Below are 22,000 nucleotides of genomic sequence, written 5' to 3'. Positions count from 1 at the left end.
AGACATCTATGTTGACCAGTGAGAAATGGGTATTGCACAGATTCGTCACTATTTATTCCTAAAAAACCTGTACCTTTTCTGTTGTAAATAAAGCTTATAAGGATATAACTCCTGGAGCTCTGCTGATCTTCAAAATGTAAACAAATGAGTGGAACTACTTGAGGAATGTGGAGGAATTGCAACATTTTGAATGAATGAATGCAATGTATGGCTTCAAATAACTCTAACCCAGTGTAGTTACTACTCAGTTACTACTCAATTAACTCAGTTGGTCAGAGCATGGTGCTGATAACACCAGGCTTGGGGGTTCAATCCCCATATGGGCCATTCACTAAGAGCTGGACTTGATGATCCCTGGGGGTCCCTTCCAACTCAGAATACTCTGTGATTGGACTTCCTAGATGGCTGTCACAGTTTTCATTACCGCTTAGCTAACCTTAGAAATATGTCAATCTGGGCTTGTTTGCCATTTCTGCTTCAGGGTTTGGTTGCCAAACACTTAAACTGCAACCATAAAACCAAGCAAACGCCATAAAAGAAGGACAAGCTTAGTTAGTCATTATAATTATTCAGCTGAACTTCAATTCCTACAAGAGTAAGACCAAGTGTCTCAAAAGATTACCAATGAAGAGTCATTCCACAAGTGTAAACTAGAGTAACACAAACACTATTGTCAAACCCCTGGTGATGAGATATTCAGTGTTTCAGAAATAAAAAAACCATTACTTTGGGGAATTGTATTACCCAGAACAAATTTTACCTGGCAGTAACATTAATGACTCCATATATGTAACCATGCCACACATGCTTATAGATAGCATGGGAAGGAGGTTAATAAAACTCAACCTGTAATTTCTGAATTACTTTTGAGAAAAAATTAGTGGTTTACAATGTTTTCTTTTGGGGGAAGGCAAGACCTGGGAGACAGTGCAGCATGTTTTATTTTAAGGACGGTGAGGAAAGCTTTTTAAAAGAGCAAAAAAAAAACAACCCCAAAACAACACTCTAAAAAGAAATGAAACCCAAAAACCATCATCAGTATACCTCTGATACCAAAGACAATAAATTACTACCTAATGGCATTTAACTCAAAAAAACCTATATTAGATTAATACATATATAAACAGATAGCAATTTTTTTCCTCTAAACAACCCACAAGCTGACCAAAAATAATGAAGATATATTTCCAAAATACCAACCCACAAGCTGACCAAAAATCCTGGAAAAACATACTTATACCATTAACTGCTCTACAGAGTTAAAAATAGTTCAGGACAATTTACTCAAAGCCATTAACTAAAGAAAATATGAAGCCTTATATTTAAACACTTCTGTATTTATTATATCCTCTGGGAGTGGTTACAGAGAGCTGAACTACATACCAGCTTACAGCAAAATAACTAAATCTGTTTTCATTTCACACTTTCTGCTAATTTTCAGGAAATCTGCACGTGCCCATTTATTTTGGAATCAGATGTTTTTTCACAGTGTTGTCACTGGCATTGAAGAGGTGGCAGGAGGCACAGCCAACACCAAGTGGTTATAAAGAGATGGAGGGCTGGCCAGCAACGTGCCACAGCTGGCTCCTGTGTGATGTTACTGTCCTGAGTACCACCAAAACCACGGGCTGCTCTAGCTCCTATTTATGGGCCATATTTGGCCACGCTTGCTCAAATCACTCCCCCCATTTGCTCATTACAAGTTGCAAGATGCCCCATGTCACACACTGCCTCTGTGCCAGCCAGGGATTTTGTCCATCCTTCTGTGCAGTTATGGGAGCACCTACTTGGGATTGTTGCTGCTTTTATATCTCTTGTTGTTACATGCATACCAATACAGAAGTATGCAAAGTCAATGGCTTTTTATATGAATGAAAGTGTGGGCTAATGTCTCTTTCCTCAACATTAAAAAAAACGTGTGATTTTCAGAGTTTCATAACCTCCACTTTTGTATAGCATTTGCTTTCTTGAAATCCAAACTTGTTTTAATGTCCTGCCTTAAAGCTGGAGGCTGGTGGAACTAGGACTGCTGCTTCATCTCTTCTACAATGGTGCTTTCCTCCTTGCTTCTTGGTACCCCCTGCATATCTGATCATCAGGTTTGCATAGGGACCAACTGAGGACCAAGCAAAACACTACAGCAGGAAGCTACTGGTCACCAGCTGAACCATTTGAAAAGATCAGTTTTCTCCTACAACAGGAAGGGCAGTGCTGCCCTGCATGGCAGACTGTAGATGTGGGCATCCCTACAGAAACTGCACCAAACACACAAAAAGGCTGTATTACATTCTTACATTAGCAAAAATTCTCTTCATTTTCAATAACTATTCAAGTCCCATTGCTACATCACCCTAGTATCTCCAGGTCTGTGCTGTGGCCCTCTAAGGAAAACCAAACACCAGGAAATCCATCAGCTATGCTTAACACTGGTCACATTGGTCAGCGCAACACAAACAGATTAGGGCTGATTTTATTTATGTTTGCTCCAACACCAAGATCTTCCCAGCAGCCAAGAAGAAGCCAGTCTGTAACCAAAGTGAGAGTGGTCGCACCAGTAGCCTGCTGGATAAGCCTGGACTGCCCCTTCTTGTGGGGAGAGTGAGGGGGCTGCTGTAAGCTGTCACCACAGAGCTGCCACTGACAGCCTGGATGGGTTCAAATGGCTCCTGCCACAGATGGGCACGGGAAGCTAAGACCTGAAAGCCACTGCTGCCATGTGCACAGGTCCAAAAACACAGCTGGATACCACTCAAAAAGTTGGCTGAGGAGTGCTAGACAAAGCCCAGCAGCAGGAAACACCACTGTGACAGTGCACATCATGGGTGAAAAGGCGAGCATGTCAGCAGGCTCATGGCTGAAACCTGTTTTTGAGGCAGCACTTAGCTGAACAACACAGGCAAGATAAGCACAGGCTGTCTGCCTATCTGGATTGGAGATCTCACACTTTCATGTGTTCAACTATGCTTTCCTTTACCACAACAGATGTTTCATGGTATTTCCTTTACACCTAAGTAGAGAAACTGTTTTCCCCATCCCCTGCATGCAGCAGGCACAGGACTCCCATGAGAATGCTGATCTCAGCACTCCAGCACAAGCTGTGTCCCTGTCCTGCCTCCAACATCCTCAGAAAGGACCTGGCAAAGAAAACTCATGATCTTCAAGTATTAGTACAGGTATTGTGAGCCCTGAAATTCAATTTTATATCTATACAGAAAACACCTACATGTTCAGCTCAGTATTTGTTCATTTCCCTTTTTTGAGTTGCCAGCAAAAACCACTCTGAAAAATTTAGGACTTCATGTAAAGAAGTCCTAAAAAGTAAAGAAAAATTGTTAATCATCCTGCTGCCAAAAAAACACCTTTATTGAGGTACTCAGAAATGGAATCCTATCATACCATCTGAAGTGTATTATAGCAGATTTTCACAGGCAGCAGTTGGAATTAAGTACATACCTTTCCATTTGGTATTTTTCACTTCACAGCCTTAATCTAATTTCTTTGAAGACACTCAACTATTGTTCTGGCAGAAGCATAAGGAATAATTTATAGCAAAGACTCAAAAAGCTCCTCAGTGGGAGTCAAACACAAAGCCTTATAAAAATCTAGACCCTATCTCAGAAGCTACATAAAATATTTTTCCCATTAGCACTTTTCACATCTAAAATTTCAAAAGTCACTGTAGACATTTACATCTACCATTCACAGACTTTTTATTGGGAATCCTTCTGAGATTCATATTACATAACTCAGCTGGGATAAGTATTTGAGAGCAATTAATCACTGGGGATATTGCATACACATCTTCAGTGAAATTTACTTAACCAAAGTCAAAAAAAGCATTTGAGCCTTTCCACAGAAATCCTCGGATGTATCTCATAAAGTAATTTTAGTATGTTCATCACCATCCTTTACCAATTTATGTGGTTTTCATTTTTCAATTTGTTTGCAAGGTGTTGCTACAATTAATCAAAGCAGGGATTTTTGAGGCAGGCTTTTCAGGACTGTTAAAGCAGCAAGAAAGATTCCAGCCCAGGCATTAACCAGCAGAGTAACAAGAAGGCAAGCTGGATTTGAAGGAGCAAGCATGTCTCTGGGCACGCACACAGCCACGCAGATGGACAGCAAACCCAAGACATCTTTTGGCCACTGCAATATTGATCATTGGAGAAGGTACTTTCATGGTGATTTCCTACAGCACCAAAATAATAGAAACACTAATTTTATACAATGCTGGAGTAAAAATCAATGCCTTGTATTTAAAGGTCTACAGAATGTTACAGGAAAATGTAATTATTTTCCTTTATCCATTGAAGTCATCTTGATCATCAAAATCATCCCAAGTCTGCAAAACAGCAGGCACTCCTACTCCCTTCCTCCTCAGATCTGGTGGATAGATTTGGCCACCGGTGCCCTATGCATCAAAGCCAAACAGATCAAAGTACAGTTCAACAGAAGGCAAGACAATTCCAGCCAGACCTTGTGCAACCCATGAACTGGAAGGCAGCTTAATCCATTGGGATCTCCTATTTCACCAGTGTTGAGGTGCAGGCTCTGATATTAGCTTGTATGGATGTGGCAGCTGACTTTTGAGTTTTCTTTCTTTAACTATAAAATGGGAATTCCACAATTCTCAAAGCCCTTTTGAAAATTATGAGTGAGAACACCTTCAGCTACAGCTATGGCCACATCACAATGGCCTCATCTATGCTGTGGCTCACTTTGAAGCACCAGCCTTCAAGGAAGGGATGGTGCTCTTCCATTGAAGGATGGCAGTGGCATTTTTTTTCATACAGAGGTTTCTCACTTCTTTGTGCATCAGCCCATTATTCTGCACCCACAAATTCAGTACTTCCAGCTTCTAAAATCAAGATCTGTCTCTACAAGGCTTGCAGAGGAAGATCTCTGATCTTCCAGCAAGCCTTAGTCATCCTAAAGGAAAACTTGCAAGGTTACAGTACAAGACAGCTGAAATTATTAGAGGTTTCATAGGGATGCTGGCAACTGTGAGCAGTCTCAGCATCTGTACTACCCATAGGATTTAATCCACAGCATTTTAACATCTGTAGATTTTTCTTTTTTTTTTCCCCTAAAATCCCCTCTAGCAAAATAAGTGACACACCCCTCTCTGTGTTTATTTTTCTTCCAGAAACAAACCAATCCCCCACTGGCAACACTAAGACAACACATATGAGAGTCTAACTTGACTCCAAGATGACTGCAGAAGACAGAACTTCATTAGTTCAATGGGACCGATGCCTACCTCATGCTAATTTTGTTTCATTTCAGTCCATCCTTTTCCATTTGTGCCTCTGTTCTTGTAACCAATTTACCTTTTCCATCCATGGCAAAACAGATTAATCAATTAAACACAAAGGAGGCAGCTCTTGAGGAGGAGCTTTGAAGGTCCCTTCCAGCATAGGCTAGTTTATGGTATGACAGCACAGGTAGCCAGGTTCCCCCGTTCCTGGTGCCAGGACCCCCAGGCCGCTGGCAGAAGCCCGGCAGGAGCCACAGTGCCAGCCCGGCACGGCTGCAGCTCCGCGGGAGCGCTGCTCTCACACCACACCACACCAGGGCTGAATAGCAATGAAGCTTGATTCAAAACACAAGGCAACCCCTCGTCAGGGGGAACTCTCTTTTCAGATTTCAGTATTGCAAAATATGGTCTCCAGAGTGTTCCTGGATATATCGCTGCTCAGGTTGCTACTTCCACTGCTCTTAATTCCCTCTCCTCCCAAAACAACCTCTCCTGGTTTTATAGCATTTCAGTGAACAAGGAGCTCTGCAAATTTGACAAAAAGCAAACTTGTGATAGCTAGGGGTACTGAAATAAATGGAAAGCTGGAGGGGGATAGGGCTCAAAAAGGTATTTTTATTAAAAAGTAATTTTAAAAAAATGTACCACAATCCACACAAAGCAAGCTGTTTGCAGAGAGAAGACAAAAGGGATACAAGAGCATTTCCTATACAATAGATAGGCAAGATATTTATCTAAAACATTACTTCATTAGGAAACACTGGGGCACATCCATAGAAAACAACCCCAAAACTTACCTACACACTTTTGACTTCTCTCTGTCTCCTACATCTTCACTATTATAAACAGACTCCCAAAGTGCCAGCCTCAGCATTTTTGTCTCCTGGAGCAGCAGACTCCTGCCTATGAAGGCAGCACTACAGTGTAAGGATGGACTGAGCTCTGAGGATGTGAGCATGGGGGAGGGAAGCTTCAATATTACAACCCATCCATCAACCACTTCTATAAAGCTCTTTTGTTCCAAGTTCATACTTAGCAACTCAAGGTCAAAACTGATGTTGGAAAATGCAAATCGTAAGTCAACCCAGACTTTCACCCCGTGTCTCTTCTTGACCTTAAACGCAAACAAGAAACAGGCAAAAAGAAGTTTCAGCAACATGACCTATTTATATAAAAATATGTATTGAGGAATACTAACAAATTAAAAACTACTGAGGGTTAATCTACACTACTACTGACACAGATTAGGAAAAAAAAAATCGGAATATGTGCATTTAGGATAAAAGGCCCTTACTTTTTTGGCTCTCTTACACTTTGGGCAAAGTGAATTTCACCTGGTGGGGGCTTTTCTGTTTGTTTCATTTTTTTGTGTGTGTCTGTCGGAATTTGATTTTCTAGTTTTGAGCTGTTTTTGTTTTTTTTTTTTTCTTTGAGAGAGACACACACAAGCTTTGATTGAAAGCACCACAGGGAAAACTAGCTGGTTGAGAAAACCCCAACCTTTTCCTCTCTGGTACAAAACAAAGGAACACATCTCTATTAGCCTTTGTCTTTAAGAAGTCCTGGGTCAGATGTTGGCAGCCTCCACAAAGAAGAAAAATAGTAGGTATTACCAATAAAAAGCAAGGGTTTCATTGCAGCCAAGAAAACAGGATGTATTCCACAGGCTATAACTGTTCTCCTTAGAAACACAATATGGGGAGCAAAAAAAAAGAAAAATCATTCATTACGCTCAAATACTTAAGAGCAGACTTTTCAATGAACCCCATTTTTGCAGGATTCCATGGCAGAAAGCAACAGAGGTGCCAAATACCTGAGATTACAAGCTTATCCAGTGGATATTTCCCAGAGGTGCTGTAAGAAAAATCAATTTACATGGACAACAGAAAGACAATGTAAGACAAGAGAACTCTGACACAGAACTCTCATCTAGTATTTAAAAATCTCTTAATTTTAGATGATCTGGCAGTCTTTAGAATTGTCATCACAAAACTCTGAGTTTTATTCCAAGAGTTTACATATAACATCTTTCATATGGGAAAAGTCCTGCCAAGAGCTTTAAATATAGCTGTGTTGAATGCCAGTTTGGCTTCCTCCATGTGAATTTGGACAATTTTAACAAGAGTTTATGAACTTGCACTGGGAAAAAAATTGTATAATGATAGTTTGCCATCCATGTATGTAAGTTATAAGTTATGTAAAACACCAGATAATTCTGCAGTCTAGCAAAAACATTTTAAAACTATTTCTCTCCAATAGCTTTGATTTGGCCCTTAAATCACAACTTTCTTCTAAAGTACCACCACACTTACACAGTCCTGGCAATTAAGTCAGCCTGAAGGGCTGCTTACTTAGGGGAAGGATAGGAAAACGTGTTTAATTAGCAGCAACTCAGGAACTGCTTTATTTGATCAACTGCTGCTGTGGATGATCAAAAAGGCGTTTCCTGTAATTCTCATTGGAGTTCGCTTGCTTGCCCCAAGCAAGATGAAGAACAGAACTGTATGGTATGTTTTCCACCCTCCTTAATAAAGCTCCCATCAACAAGCAAAAAATAGGGTACTGTAGCAATGTAACCTAGATCCTAGACAGTTTCCAAAAACCCAGCCAAGGATCTTTGTCAGAATTTCAAAGAGAAGCCGCTGCTGAAATTCTTAAGCATGCGGAAGGGTTGTTCAGGACTCCTCCTGCACACAGTGAATGCTTTTCACTCCCTTAGAGGTCATTGCCAGCAGGATCTGTAAGGTGAGACACTGGAAACAGTTTCCACTTTCTCCACTGGAGACAGTTTCCATCTTTCTGAGATCAAGTTTATTACCTTGCCGTTCAACAGAAACAATAGGTATTTTTATGGGGAGTATTAAAGCTCTTCCCAAGAAGCACTGCAAGGTCAGAAGTCCTCAAGTAAATAATTATAAGTAAAAATAAAAAATATTATTTTTAATTTTTAGAGTGTGATTTTTGGCTCCCCACTCTATAACTTGATTAACTAACACCTTCCCTTGCCCATCCTTTTTCAAATAAATGTACTAAGACATAGTCACAGTTTAGGAATGGTATTTTCCAATTTAGTACTACTGCTAAAACCACACCACTGCTTGCTCCCCCTTCACTCCAACTGGAAGCACAGGTGGAGATAAGGACAATTAACTGGAAACAGCAATGAGATAAGAAAATGAACAGCAGCAATATTAATTAAAAAAGGAATAAGACAAAGAAACTATTTACATGGATAGCCCATGACAATAAGCAAGTAGCAGGCAATGGCCTGAGGTGGTACAGAATAACATCCAGGCCCCTGCCACACACCTTCTCATCTAAAAATCACCCTGTCCTGGCCAAAACCAGGATAGACATTTACCAAAGGCCACAGATTATCCCAGCTCTCTTGATCAAGTTGTTGCTCATGTTGGGTGCCACTAGCACCTCTCTAGGACAGCCTTCCAGTAAGGAGTTATCCGTGTTCATGGTTACAATACTTTGGCAAGAGGCAATGAGAACAAACTGTAATGCATCAAACTCCATTTAAACATATGGAAAACAGTTTTACTATGAGAGTTGTGATTGCTCCACCCTTGGAGATATTCAAAACCCAAATGCACGCAGCCCTCAGCACCTGGCTCCCACTCAGCCTGTCCTGAGTAGGGGGCTGGATTAGGTGGCCACAGACAGCAGGTAGTGACCAATAACTCAGTGTCCAGATGGAGACTGGTGACAAGAGACCAGTCCCATACTGGGACCAGTCCTGTTTAATGCCATCAGTGACAAAGATGAAGGGATCAATGCACCCTCAGCAACTTTGCAGGTGACAGACACCAAGCTGAGTGGTGTGGTTGACACGCCTGAGGGGCAGGATGCCATCCAGAGGGATCTGGATTAGCTCAACACACGGACCCATGGGAACACTATAGGTTTACTCATTTGGTTGCAATGCTCTCAAGACACAACCTTTGGTGACCACTCAAGCAGCCTCAAGAACTCTCCCTTGAAAAGTTTCATTCCATTCAAACTCACTGTCTCAGCTTCAACAACGGCCACCAAGGCAGGGGGATAAAGGTAATACACACATGGCACACAGTTAAAGTATCTTTTATAACATCTTGTAAGTGGAGGCTGTGCTCTTGTGCTAACCATGACCATGCACAACTTTCAGGCTGACAGTGAGTGACACTGCTCTCTTCAGTGTTCACATACAGTGTTCCTACCTGTACTTGCTATTTGGTGCTATCTGTCTTTTGTCAGTCATTTTTCCAATTGGCTGTTTTTATTAAAATCTGAGATAGTCTCCCTAATAAATTCAAAGTTCCAGAGATATGCCCATGCTTTCATTTGTCTTCGGGATTAACTTTATTCATATTTTTACAAGCCACTAATACTAATCTAAATTAGAAATACCATATGTGCATAGACATAACTAGTGATAAAACCAGTGGAGCACAAACATGCCAAGCTGACAGGAGCTCAAAAGAAGACAAGCTTTTGTCTATCATGACCTAATTCATTTTTCTACCAGTTGCACTACACAATGCATTTAAATTGTTTAAATATTTGATGTGTTAACCTGCAGCACATTATCTCTATGTACAATGCTAAATTACTCACTCTTCATCCTACATTTTGCAAGCTGCAGCTATTTCCAGACTGAAGCAAGTTTCATGATTTGTCAGCAAGGTTACTAACAGTAAAAAAATGTTTTGTAAAGAAAAAGCTACTGTATTTTATGTGTTGGGAAAAGAGGTGGGAGAGGAAAACGTGCTCAGTTAGAGCAGCAGGGTCAAAACAACACGCCTTGAAGAGCACTCCCCTCCCATGTTACATACCACACTCTTCAGAGGGGACATCACAAATTACAGAATTCAAGCCAAACTCAGCAATGAGTGGGAGCAGGCAAGATAATAAGAACTGCAGATGGTTTTAGTCTTCATTACCATCCAGTAGACACAATGTCTCTGTAACAGATATGGACAAACAGAGGCTTTTGTAACATGACAAACTAAAAAGCACCAAGAGCTGTATGTTTTTGTGGTATTCTTCACCTCAGGCAAACACTCTGTGGATTTCTAATTACCTGCTCTTCCTCTAGACCTCAAAAAAGCCCATAACTGTTGTGAAACTTTGGGTTCTTCAAAACAGACCGTTTTAAGCCACACTTAACTAAATTACCATCTTCTGGATTCACTCATGTGTTATGACTAGACTCTTTCAGGGCAAAGAGCCTTCTAAATCTCACTTCAATCTGCACTGTGGCTGTGCTGTGTAAGTGCTTCCCAATGTTTTAAGGAAATTTGTTATCGCAAACAGGCCAACACTGCAATTTAATCTTCCTTTAATTTATCCTTCCAGGATAAGCGAGCACAGTCCCCCTCCTCTCCATGCAGATTTGGAGAAGGGCAGCCCTGTCCTACCACTGACCATCAAGACAAGGCAGGGCAAGAGAACTGACGCACACTTGCCTCGTTTTCTCCAGCTTCCCTTTCTTTCCTGAAGGTAAAGATCACGATTATAGATTACAATTGTATGTATTTCGTAATTATTATACAATTATAACAGCAACAGTAATTTCAAAATCAACGGCAATCATGTATTTACGTTGAAACCACCCTTGTTATGATCTTGCTTGCCTCCCCAGGACAAGGCAAACCCTGCACCTCGGATGCCACCCGTGATTTCCGAAGCGCAGAGGCAGAGCCACCTTGGGCTGGCGTTGTACAAGTGGGGCTGAGCCCAGCTGCAGCCCCACGGGGCCAGGGCCCCGCTCCACAGGGCTGCTCCCTGCAGGGCTCGGCTGCCCCAGCCTGCCCAACAGGACTGCACATGCTCCCCAGTGCCAGGGCAGCAGCCAGAGATGGCAGGAAGGGTGTTGGCCCCACGGAGATCAGTTGCTGTACCAGTTTCCCATATCTGGGCTCCCAACAAGGTCGTGAATGCAGCTGGTGCAAAACCTTTCAGTTCTAACCCCACTATCACCCTTCTGTTTCCTGCCATAGCCATTCCCTACGGCATGCATTCAGCCATGCAGAATGAGTTTATGGTAAGTATACTTATACCCTAAAATACCTGATCTTCTAATCACATACACATTATTAAAATAAAGTTAGCAGGAGGAACTACATAGTGACCTCCTGCCCTTATTTTAATAGAACAAGGAAATAGCTCAATGAACAACTTTTAGGAAACTGCATCTAAACTAACACACCAAGACGTATTTATGAACATTTCTGTATTTTCATTCTTTCTTCCTCACAACAAATCTGGAACAAACTTATTTCTTTCTCATATTTAAAAATCTTAACGTTCACATAAGAAGGCCTCCATGTTTCCAACACTACAAATCAAAATAGTATAAAAGAGGCTATAACCATGTACTTAATTATTGTTCACATACACGTGAACATATATCTTCAATCTTACAGAGTGATCATTTTCAGAAATTCTTGGGTTCTTGGACTTCTGCAAATAAATATTTTTCAGTGTCTAGCACAAATATTGGAGGGAAGAAAAATAATTCAAAATTTGAGTAGTAAGGATTTTATTTGCATCATGTCCAGAATAATGGGTGATGGATTTTGCTGTGTTATCAATCAAGCTTTGCTTGTGCTATCTTTCTTCTAAATTGAAGATCAAATACCACAGTTAATGAAAAGTTGTGTAAGAGCTTGTTCCCATTTCCTGGTAGTTGGGTTCTTTTTTCTACTTCAAAATGTTTTAAGTGTCTCTAAGGACAATGTGGGTAACAACATTTTGATTTTTTTTTTAACTTTTAATAATACTACATTAGTCAAGCATCACTTGGTTTCTCAGTCGTTCCAAGCAGATTCAGTTACTCACCATGAGCTAGATACAGAACAGGAAGGGAAAGCCAACACCACTTGCTTGGGAGCTCTTCTCTTCCATGCAGCAGGAACAAAAGGTGCCACTAGAGATAACCCACAAGGCACTCATCTTGGATCCTGCTGAGCTTCCTGTAAGCAAACTCCATCTGCTGCCAAAAGCTAAAACTTGCTAAAGTAGAAAACAAAAGACAGATACCCATTTGCAAGGAGAAAGACTGGGCTTGCTTTCTTACTCAAACCCAAAATCTTGGGTTTGAGGAAGAAAGAAACTTTACAAATGTAACAGCCAGACACAAGGAATGTATATAAGCCAGTGAGTGGCAATATTTATTCCACCAGTTAAAAGCTGATGAGAGCTCTTCTGTAGCCAGCGTTTTGACACTAAAAAATTTTTTTAAAAAATTGGGAGGACCAAGAAGAAAGAAGCACATTCAAGTATAACACATTACCATTTAAAACATACTGCAGAAATGTCTTGTTTCTATTTTCCAATTGGTTGCTCAACCAGGGAAAAAAAATCCCACCATTGTCACTATTACTCAATATGCTTGAAATTGCTATCATTTTCCCATTATGATTAACATTTTCATTTAGTGCTAGCAGAAAAAACAAAGTGGCTCACTTCTTCAGATAGCATCCATAGTTCCAATATACTTCAGGAGGCAGCTGTTCTAGTCCTAATCTCTGAAAAGTAGTAGCTAAGTTAATTAAAAAATTACAATCTTAGATTAATCAAAATTTGGTTAGCTAGGCTACAGCCCGATTACAGTAAAAGGAATGTCCAATCAACTAAACAGATCTGCTTGTTATCAAGATGTCAAATTTCAAATTAAGACAGAGCTGCTGCTCACATTAGGGAAATTAAACTTACTGAAACATTAAAATGTCCTCTAAGTTTGAAAGTTGTAAGAACTCAGCCACAGACATACATTAAAGTCAGTTCCTTTGAGGGTTTTTTAATTTCAAGTAATACCTTGATATTCTCACTTCCATCACTGTAACGATGTAAATGATTTTGTGCTTGCTTTATACCTATAACCCTATAGCAGAGCAATGGACCTGTTTGGAAGGGAAGCAATAGAAATGAAGAAAGGGGCATACTCAGTTATTATGTGCCACACCCACTGTGCCACCACCCCAGGCAGGAAGGCCTTACTACTTCACAACAAGGGGTTGTGAAGTAGAGGGGTGAGGGGGCTGTCAGGAGAAAGCCAGAAGCTCCATCAAACTTCACCCTTCCCTGTCTCTGCCTCCTGTCTCCTCACCTCCTTCCTCACTGACCCAACCAACTATCAGGCCTGCCGAGGCCTGTATTTGTATTTGAGGAAGGCGAAATGCTGAGTTTTAACAAGTGACATGGGTGGTGAGGTGCAGAGCAGACACTGGGACTGTCACATCTCAGAGCAGGCAGAGGCAGCTCAGAGCACACCTGGGGTGAGATAGGAGTCAAAACAACTAAAGAAAATGAGGAGGAGAAAATAAGAGGAAGGAACTAAAAAAATTAATCAGGTCTTAACCTAAAAACTGTGTAGTCCAGTGGTTTCCACAGGGTAACTACCAGAAGAGTGATAGCAAAGCAATTACTGGGTTCTGCTTCTCTCTGCAGGAGTAATTACCCTGCCTCCAGAGTGCCCGAAGCTCAATCACACCCATTTGCCTTAAACATTTATACTCTAACTACTCCTAGTTCTTGAAGGGCAATGAAATCTCATATGCACAATGCTGATTAAAGGACAAGAGGCCAATAAATAAATAAATAAAAACAGCCTAACTTAAACCACCGTAATTTACAAATGACAAAGAGAAAAAACCCATGACAGCCTGGAGCCAGAAGCAGCCCTGCCCAACTAAAATATGGTAGGATATAAGTACAAACAACTTGCAAAGTCCACCCACATTAATCTGTGCTAAACCCACAGGTAGCAAAATATTTTTTCTAGTCTCTTAAGTTGCATGACATCCAGGCTTTCTGGAGACTGCCATCCAACCAGCAGGTTTCCTATCCAACCTACAGCCAAGAACAACATTTAATTAGCATGTTTAATTGATCTTGTTAACTGTTAGGGTGGACAGCTTTGATCTCGCCTGCTGATAGCTAGTTTAGGACTACAAAAGAAACTGGGGCTTTGCATAATTGCCAAGCTTTCAGTGTGTCTTTTAATTCCTTCTGTTTCCCAATCCCCCTTTCTGTTTCTGCTGCACTAGTGCTCCAGATAACAGGAAGCAAAGAACATGCCATCATTTATTTTATCATTTATTTGAGCATGTAGGCGAAAAAAAAGGAAGACAAGGAAAGGGAAATTGCTGCTCCTTCACCCAGAAACCAAGGAAAAGGCCAGGAATTACCACAGTGAATCTGGCCTGGGCAACATTAAATGAAGTACCCCATGGCTGAGGGCAGCCAGCACCAAACACTTCAGTGGAAGATGCAGGGAACACTAAGCATGTGTGGGATAAGCTGCTCCCAACTTCCCTTGAAAGCCTGATCCCGCCTTCTGTTGATTAGAAGCTGATTTAATTCCAGGATAGAGGGTTTGAGGAATTTCAGTGGCTCTCCACTGTGTTGTTCTCTGTTTGTTAATAGGCTCATCCAAAAAAATATTCTTCTGCAGGAGATTCATATTAGCTTAGAGAGAAGCCCACAAGACCAAGATTACTAGCTTGCACTCAACCAAGATGAGAGCGTGCCAATACTAATAGGAAGAAAAACTTCTGAGGACATTTTAGTGCATCCTAAAATATCTAGCAACCTTCAAAATAGATCCTAATTGAAAACAACTAAATACAAGTATGTTTAATTCATTAACTACCTCTCCTAAACGCTGTTTTCCTGAATGATCAAGCCACTCATAAGTTCCACGGAAATAAATGTTCGTAGGTGGTGTATAATAGGTTCTGGGCCATGTACAAAGCAGCTCTACATTTCAGCCAAAGAGTGTCAACTGTTTTCAGAACAGCAAGCCAAACCCTCATCAAACTGAATTCAGCTGGAGCTTTGCCACTCAGCAGGACAACGACTTGGCCCACCATCCCCATGGGAAATCTTTTTCTAACTCAGACTTTCTTCCTGCTTATTTCAAGCAAAATCTCCTTTGGATCAGGTTGAATCTCCACAGATAATTAGTCCTGCACTAGCTAAATAAAACAAGAGTTATATTGCTTCTGAGCAGCAAACTGAATAATTACAACAGGGTTAAAGAGAAAATTTCTTCTTTTCTTTCCCAGGGGGAACTTAGGAATTAACTGTTTAACATGGTTGAACTTTGCTGTTGAATCTTCGTATTGCACAGCAGCAGAGAGAAGTACCACAGTGCAGCCACCTCAAGCATCTGTAATCATGGGTGAACTGTAGCTCCCAAATAGTGCTAGAACAGAGTTCTTCACCTAAAAGCCTGTCTTTTCTTCACCTAAAAGCCTGTCTTTTCTCACCAAAGCTTTCTCATGAGCACATTGTGGTTTTGGTGGTTAGTCTGGGGATTTTGGTTGTGGTGTGTTTTGTTTTCTTTTGTGGGGGTGTGTGTTGTTTGACTTTTTTTATCCCTAATTTTCTGAAGAAGGATTCTTCTTATTGCTGCAGGATGATGAATATCTTGTATTCTCTGTCCTTATACCAGAAACTATAGAAAGCCAGCCAGCCCCTTCATCTCCTGCCTACTGCTGATACTGTCTCAAATAATGCTCACTTTTGGTGGCTTGGGATGGAGGAGGGGTTTCCCTAGGAATAAGCTGAATAAAGCTTCCTGTTCAGCTAAAGCAGGAAATGTGCTCCAGCACTGCCTTGCACACAAAGAGTGGAAAATACTTACTAAACAAAATAGCAGGAGATGAAGTGTAAACTGGATTGTCCTTCCATCATGCAGACAAATAGAAAGCCTTACTCCCCATGCCCCCAGCTCTCTTGCAGTAATGTCCTTAAACTTGGAGGGGGAAAAAAACCCAACAAAAACATACATATGTATAGACATTGTGCATTGAAATCAAATTATTATGCTGTGCCTTTAAAATCAAACACTGAAGGATTTTAAGCAACACTAATTAGGAGGTAGCATTTCCTCCCTCCCACAACATCGGCTCCTTGTTAAAATAGGAGGTGCAACTGGCCAAACCCCATCCTGTCAGTGGAGACACTGAACCAGAAGTTGTCATTAGGTTAAACTCCCAGCATCTCTCTCAAATAATCTCTTCAGAAAGACTTTAAAATAAATAGCAGAGAGGATGGAAGGAACAGCCTTCCAGTCTGTCAAACCATTGGGATTTACAGAAAAGAACAGCAATAATATTTTTTGCATAAATAACAGCAGATGGCAGAAGACAAATATTAATGGAAAAAATGTCCTTCTTCATGTCCTACAAAAACAATGACTGTCTAAGGCCCCACAGCATTTCCCAAGAGTTGGCCTTGTAATTCATGCAAGATTTCTCTGCAGCCATTATATGCTTTTGACGAGCTCTGATCACTTCAAAGAGGCACTTGTCCTCACCCACCCTGACATTTGAGAACCAAAAGTGATGAAAAACTCCATCACCTGATGCTAGGTCACAGCTACAGATGCACACTGCTAGAAAATAAAAAGCTGTTAGGCAAGTCCTGTGGTGTAAAACACATTGTGGCAGCTGGATGCTGGAAACATATGACAAAACATCATGCAAAACAGCAACACACATAAGCTTAATGAAAACCTGATGAAAGACTGTTAAAAAATGTACTGAATCTAATTAATTCTCTAGATGTGACTGGTGCAGCTGAACTAAGGTCACAAGTACTGCATACTACACTTGAATTTTATAAGGCACCTTGAGCCATTAGTGCCTCCCATCACCATGAGTTATAAAGCAGTCATCAGCCCATAGGGCCATGTCTCATCATATTTTGATGTCCCTTCTAGTGGCACAACACCCTGCTCATTATGCAAAGCTCAAATACATGTCAGGAAACCCTTTTACTAACTGGCCTTAAAAATAGCCTTGTATTGAAATCATGTCAAGCACAATTTTGTCAGCTGGGAGGATAGAGCAAGAAACTTCTCTGCCACTGTAAACAAAAAGTTAAAGAGAACTAAACAGAACCAGAGAAAGCAGAGTCATTCTAGTGAATCTGAAAACTCAGTCATTCTAATGAATCTGAAAATTTAGCCATCACCAAGACCACATACACCTGAAAGCTGCCCTCAAAGCGCTGAAGCAGACATGAAATGAAACTCTCCAGGTACATGTGGCACACCAGTACAAAACCCTTGGAAAGGAGGCCTCCCAGCTGAAGGGCATGGCTGAATTCCAGACATGGGGAAGTTTATCCCTAGTAGGGGTTGCAAGGACATAGCAGCTACTGCACCACAGCACATCCTCAACCAGTCTGCCACATCAGAAAATTCTCTCCCATGTGGAGCAGTGAATGGATGTCCTTGAACTAATCCATTCCCTACAAAATACCAGTGAGTATGTGACCAAAGAGAAACATCAGAGATATCTGATGCACATTTACCTATTCATACTCTAACATCTAGATCTAGGAGCATATGGCACACAAGGACACTGTAGAGACAGAGCAGCAAGCACGGTCAATGACTGCAGAGAGTGACTGAGTGAAGACAAAGAGCTTTGTTCTTCCTGCTTTCCCTCCCTCACACCCCTGCCCGTGCTCAGCAAGGAACAAACACTGATGGACCCCTCTTATCTGAAGGGTACTGCACGTAAACTTCACTTTGAAACAAAATTATGATAGTGCAAAAAGAAAAAAAACCACAAACCCACAATTTCAAAGTATGTACTTTCCCAAGCACCATGGACACACATTGCATATCTTCTACCAGCTGCCAGTTTGCAGCTACTTCCCAAAAAGTGATTGTAACCCAGATTTGAAGTTTTCTAGTCCTCTGCTGGTCCTTCCCATACAACATCATGCTGAGATCTCAAAAGTTGTTCTGAGACCTTCAGTTGCAAGAGGAAATTATTGTCTGGGCCCCACAAAGAGAACAAAAGCCATTTATTCAAGTAGAAATTACCAGTGATTTGAAAAGCAGGTGTACAGTGTCCTATCCCCTCATCCTGAATGCAAGAGCAAATTACTGAAATCATCTGACACAATGTCACGTTGCACCTGTGTGTTACTTGTGCACCACAAAAGGTGCAGTAGTTTACAATATCTGAAAAGGTTTATGATTAGTAAAAACCTAGTAAATGGGAAAGCAATTCTACAATCCTTGTTGTTCTTACATTCTGCACCAGCAAACAGCTTTCTCCGTGAGGCTTCAAAAATTGGAAGGAAAAATCCCCCTTGCTGTTGTTCCCAAACAAAGACAGCATTATTAAACCATTTTCCTTGTTTTCCATATAGTTCCCTTTAATGTCAGGAACAGGGTTAAATTTGCAGACAAGTCTTGACAGCTTATATTACAGAGATGTTCATGACTCTAACTGCAACTGAGCATCCTACCTGATCTCCTTGAGCAGACTGCAGTATCCAGAAAGCCTATAGGAATTGCCATGGCTTTATGTACAGTTTCATGTCAATATGCTCAGCCTACACATCAATTCCTACTGACTGAACAGGTAAATAAAATAACCATCCTTTACAAACAAAACAAAACCAAAAAATCCCAAGCCAAAAAACAACAAAAAACAAATCAACCAAAACACCAAAAAAAATTAGAGCTAAATAATCGTGAATTCTCTTAGACTTAAATGAATGAGATCTTTGAAAAGTGAATATAGCAGCAGCAGCAGCAATGAGATTGCAAACAGCAAAACTGAATGAACAGAAGACATGACACACAGCAAAGAATTTAAAACCAAACATAAGAACTGCATCTTGTTTTGGGCATACAATCACAAGAGCAAAGACCATCAAATTAAAAGCAATAAGAGGCTTAACCCAAAAAACTGAGCTGTAACAACAACATCAACAATTAATGAATATATAATTTGTGCAAAAGGATGACTAAGAAAGAATACAATCAGTAAGAGTCTGACACCTAGAATTTCAGGGTTTCAGTGCAGCAGTAGCCTTATTTCACCCTTGCCTTTATAGACATTGCATCAGTGTATGGTAATCATTAGCATTCTATTTAAACTGAGATAAATAAATATTGCTTCCTATCAGGCAATCAATTTAATACACCACTATACTGCAGGTGTATATCCTCAGTAATAACACACTCGCATTCCAAGTGTGACAGCACCATACCATTCCTAATTAACACAACTATATTGGCAGGAAAGGTTATACTTGTCCTGGTGAGGAAGAAATTCTCCTTCTATTCATCATTCAGTTATAAAGCACCTAAAAAAGTAAAACTGGTTAGCACAAAACTTTAGCCTCACACTTTAAAACCACAAGGTTTGGTATGGATGATGAAGGTGTGCTTCCCCAGAGAAATCACATACTCAGTATACCATAAGGAATACTTCTGCAATGAAACAGGTAAGTTATCCATACAGGGTTCATACCCTTTAAATCTTATTTCTGAAATTATCAATTAGCTTATTTCCTTATCAATTTTGCTCATAAGTGTGCCAAATGGAAAGCAAGCTTTCTACTTCCAGTCAGAAGAAAACTGTCGGTGGTCTCTGAGCAACAACCCTATTTAGGCTGGGCTTACACCTTCTATAGCTGCCACAGAAGTTGCAACACAATTCTTTGGGTTCCTGATTGTTTCCAGCACATTGAGAAAGCTAAGCTGATGTTGCAAGCCATCTCCCACATTGTCTGTGGGGAGCTTGGTCTCGCATAAACAAAACTTCATGTACCAGAGGCCAATTTTTACTGGGTTCTTTCTCCAAAGTTGGACCAAGCTCAGGAAAAAAACAAACAAACAAACCACCTTTTCCTATACCTCTGTGTAGGTGTACAATTAGTCACTTCTAAGGGCCACTTTACAGGCTCTGAAAGAAACTCAAGAACAGCCTCCCATGCTGCCAGTACTTAGGAATTCGAGGCCGAATCTGCATCTTGCTGCCTGGGCTCCGTATGAAGTTGAAATCTCAAAGTTTTAAATCAGCTATGCACAAAGAACAGAAGCTCGAGAGAACCGAGAGACAAAAACCCAGCTGCAAAATACATCCAGGTTTCTATTTACTGAGGTCTTTCCACGAACGTACAAAAGAATTAATCAGGCATGTGGGCTGAACTGTCAGAAGCTCGGCTGATCCCAAGTCTAGCGCACACCCGGCATAAGCACATAAACAAACTCCCCCGGGATGGCAGCGCTCTCGGCTCCCGGTGCTGGCGCCCCCCGCCCCCGGCCAGCCCCCGGCCACGTTCTCTCCCCGGTGAGCGAGGGCTCGGCCGCACAGAAGCGCCGGGGAGCACCCGCGCCCGCCGGTCCCGCACGCTGACACCGCCCCTCCCGCTCGGGCCGCCGACATCCCGGGCCGGAGCCGGGGCCGGGTGTCCCGGAGGGGGATGAGCAGCGCCGCGCTACAGCCCGTGGGCACCGGGGGGCCCGGGAGGAGCCGCGGCGGGACCGGAGGCGGCCGCCGCCCCCGAATACGGGAAAAGAGAGACGGGGATGCTTAGGTGTCCCTCTTTCCTTTCTATTTTCAAATAAATCACAGACTAGAGCCCAGCCTGCAGCGCCAACAGCTCCGCCACCGGGCGGCCGCCCTCCTGCGGTCCTCCCGCTCCCCGAGCCGCCCCGCCACCGTCCCGAACGAGCTCGCAGCGCCGGGCGAGGGTGGTACTCACGGATCTTGACTTTGCGGTGGTCGAGGCGGGCGAGGAGCTCTTCCAGGGCGCCGAGGCGGCGCTGGAGCCGGGCGTTGCGGTGGCACAGGGAGTCCGCCTCGCTGAGGATCCCGCCGAAGATGTCGCCGGCGCAGCGGGAGAGGTCGGAGAGCTGCATCAGCAGCGACACTAGCGCGTACGAGCTGACCTGCTCCAGCGTCCCGAAGAGCGGCACGGAGCCGCGGCGGCGCCCGCCGCCCCCCTCCGCCGTCCCGGCGTGGTCCCCGGGAGCCGGGCCGCCCCGCTCCGCGCCATCCCCGCCGGCCTCTTCCAACCTGCACAGCTTCAGCGGCTCCAGGGTCCGCAGGGGGAACGGCATCGCGGCCGGGGACGGGGAGCAGCGCGGGGCACGGCAGCGGCAGGGGTGGGGGGAGAGCTAGGCGTCCCCGGCGCGAAAAGTCTTCATCGGCGCAGCGGCCGCGGTGACAAAAGTTCAGGGAGCGGAGAGGGAGGGAGAGAGAGAGAGAACAGCACAACAACAAATGAATCGGGGCGGGAGGGAGGCTGCCGGGCTAGGCGCTACGGGGCTGGGGGGGAGCCGCCACCGCCGCCTGGGCGCAGGGGGAGCCCCGAGCGGCGCCCATGTGCGGGAGTGGCCCCCGGAGGCGGGAGCGGCCCCGGGAGGAGGGAGGGGAGAGGAGAGGAGGGGGAGCGGAGCGGGGCGCAGCACCGCCGCACGGCGGGCGCGGTGAGAGCCCGGGCCGGCCGGGAGACAGGAAAGAGCCCGGCTTTCTCTCCCCGAAGTAAAGATGAGGCGGGGAGGGAGGGAAAGAGGAAGCGTGGGAGGGGGACTGAAGCGCCCTGGATGCGGCCACAAAGGAGGAAAGCCAGCCAGAGGAGGAGGGGAGAGAAAGCCCGGACCAGCTCCACCTGGGGAACCCCGCGCCGTTGCAGGCACTTTTCTGAACGCACCAAACTCCCAACCCGGAAAGCGAGAGCTGGAAAAAGAGGAGGAGGGAAGGGAGGGGGGAAAAAAACCTCCACGAACCTGGGAAAAGCAGGAGGCCGCCGCCTACCTGTGGCTCCCCGAACTGGAGCCTCACCCTTCCCGGGCAGCCAAGGTAGCTGCTCCTGGCCCGGCCCCGCGGCGCTCGGTCCAGCGGGACTCCCCCGGGAGAAGCCAGCCCGCCCGGCCTCCTCTGCTCGGCCAAAGGGGCCAAGCAAGACAGGGAACGCGTCTCGGCTCTG

At 43.3% G+C, this 22,000-nt stretch overlaps 1 protein-coding gene across 7 annotated transcripts in view; it reads right to left on the bottom strand.

Moving 5' to 3' along the window:
- The window catches only part of NHSL1 (NHS like 1), a 176,493-nt gene extending 154,773 nt beyond the window's left edge, over nucleotides 1-21,720 (bottom strand). For 2 of the 7 annotated variants that reach the window (XM_077175478.1, XM_077175481.1), the window contains exon 1: nucleotides 20,774-21,718. In XM_077175478.1, the coding sequence (XP_077031593.1) occupies nucleotides 20,774-21,131 (358 nt within the window). In that variant the 5' untranslated portion in view covers nucleotides 21,132-21,718. Of the gene's footprint in view, nucleotides 1-20,773 lie in introns of all 7 variants that reach the window. The other 5 variants (XM_077175471.1, XM_077175472.1, XM_077175473.1 and 2 more) reach the window with 3 other exon arrangements.
- Nucleotides 21,721-22,000: the final 280 nt, after the last annotated feature.

Source organism: Agelaius phoeniceus, chromosome 3, assembly GCF_051311805.1.
Source record: "Agelaius phoeniceus isolate bAgePho1 chromosome 3, bAgePho1.hap1, whole genome shotgun sequence".
Classification (NCBI taxonomy): domain Eukaryota; kingdom Metazoa; phylum Chordata; class Aves; order Passeriformes; family Icteridae; genus Agelaius; species Agelaius phoeniceus.
This window is presented reverse-complemented; position numbering and strand designations above follow the sequence as displayed.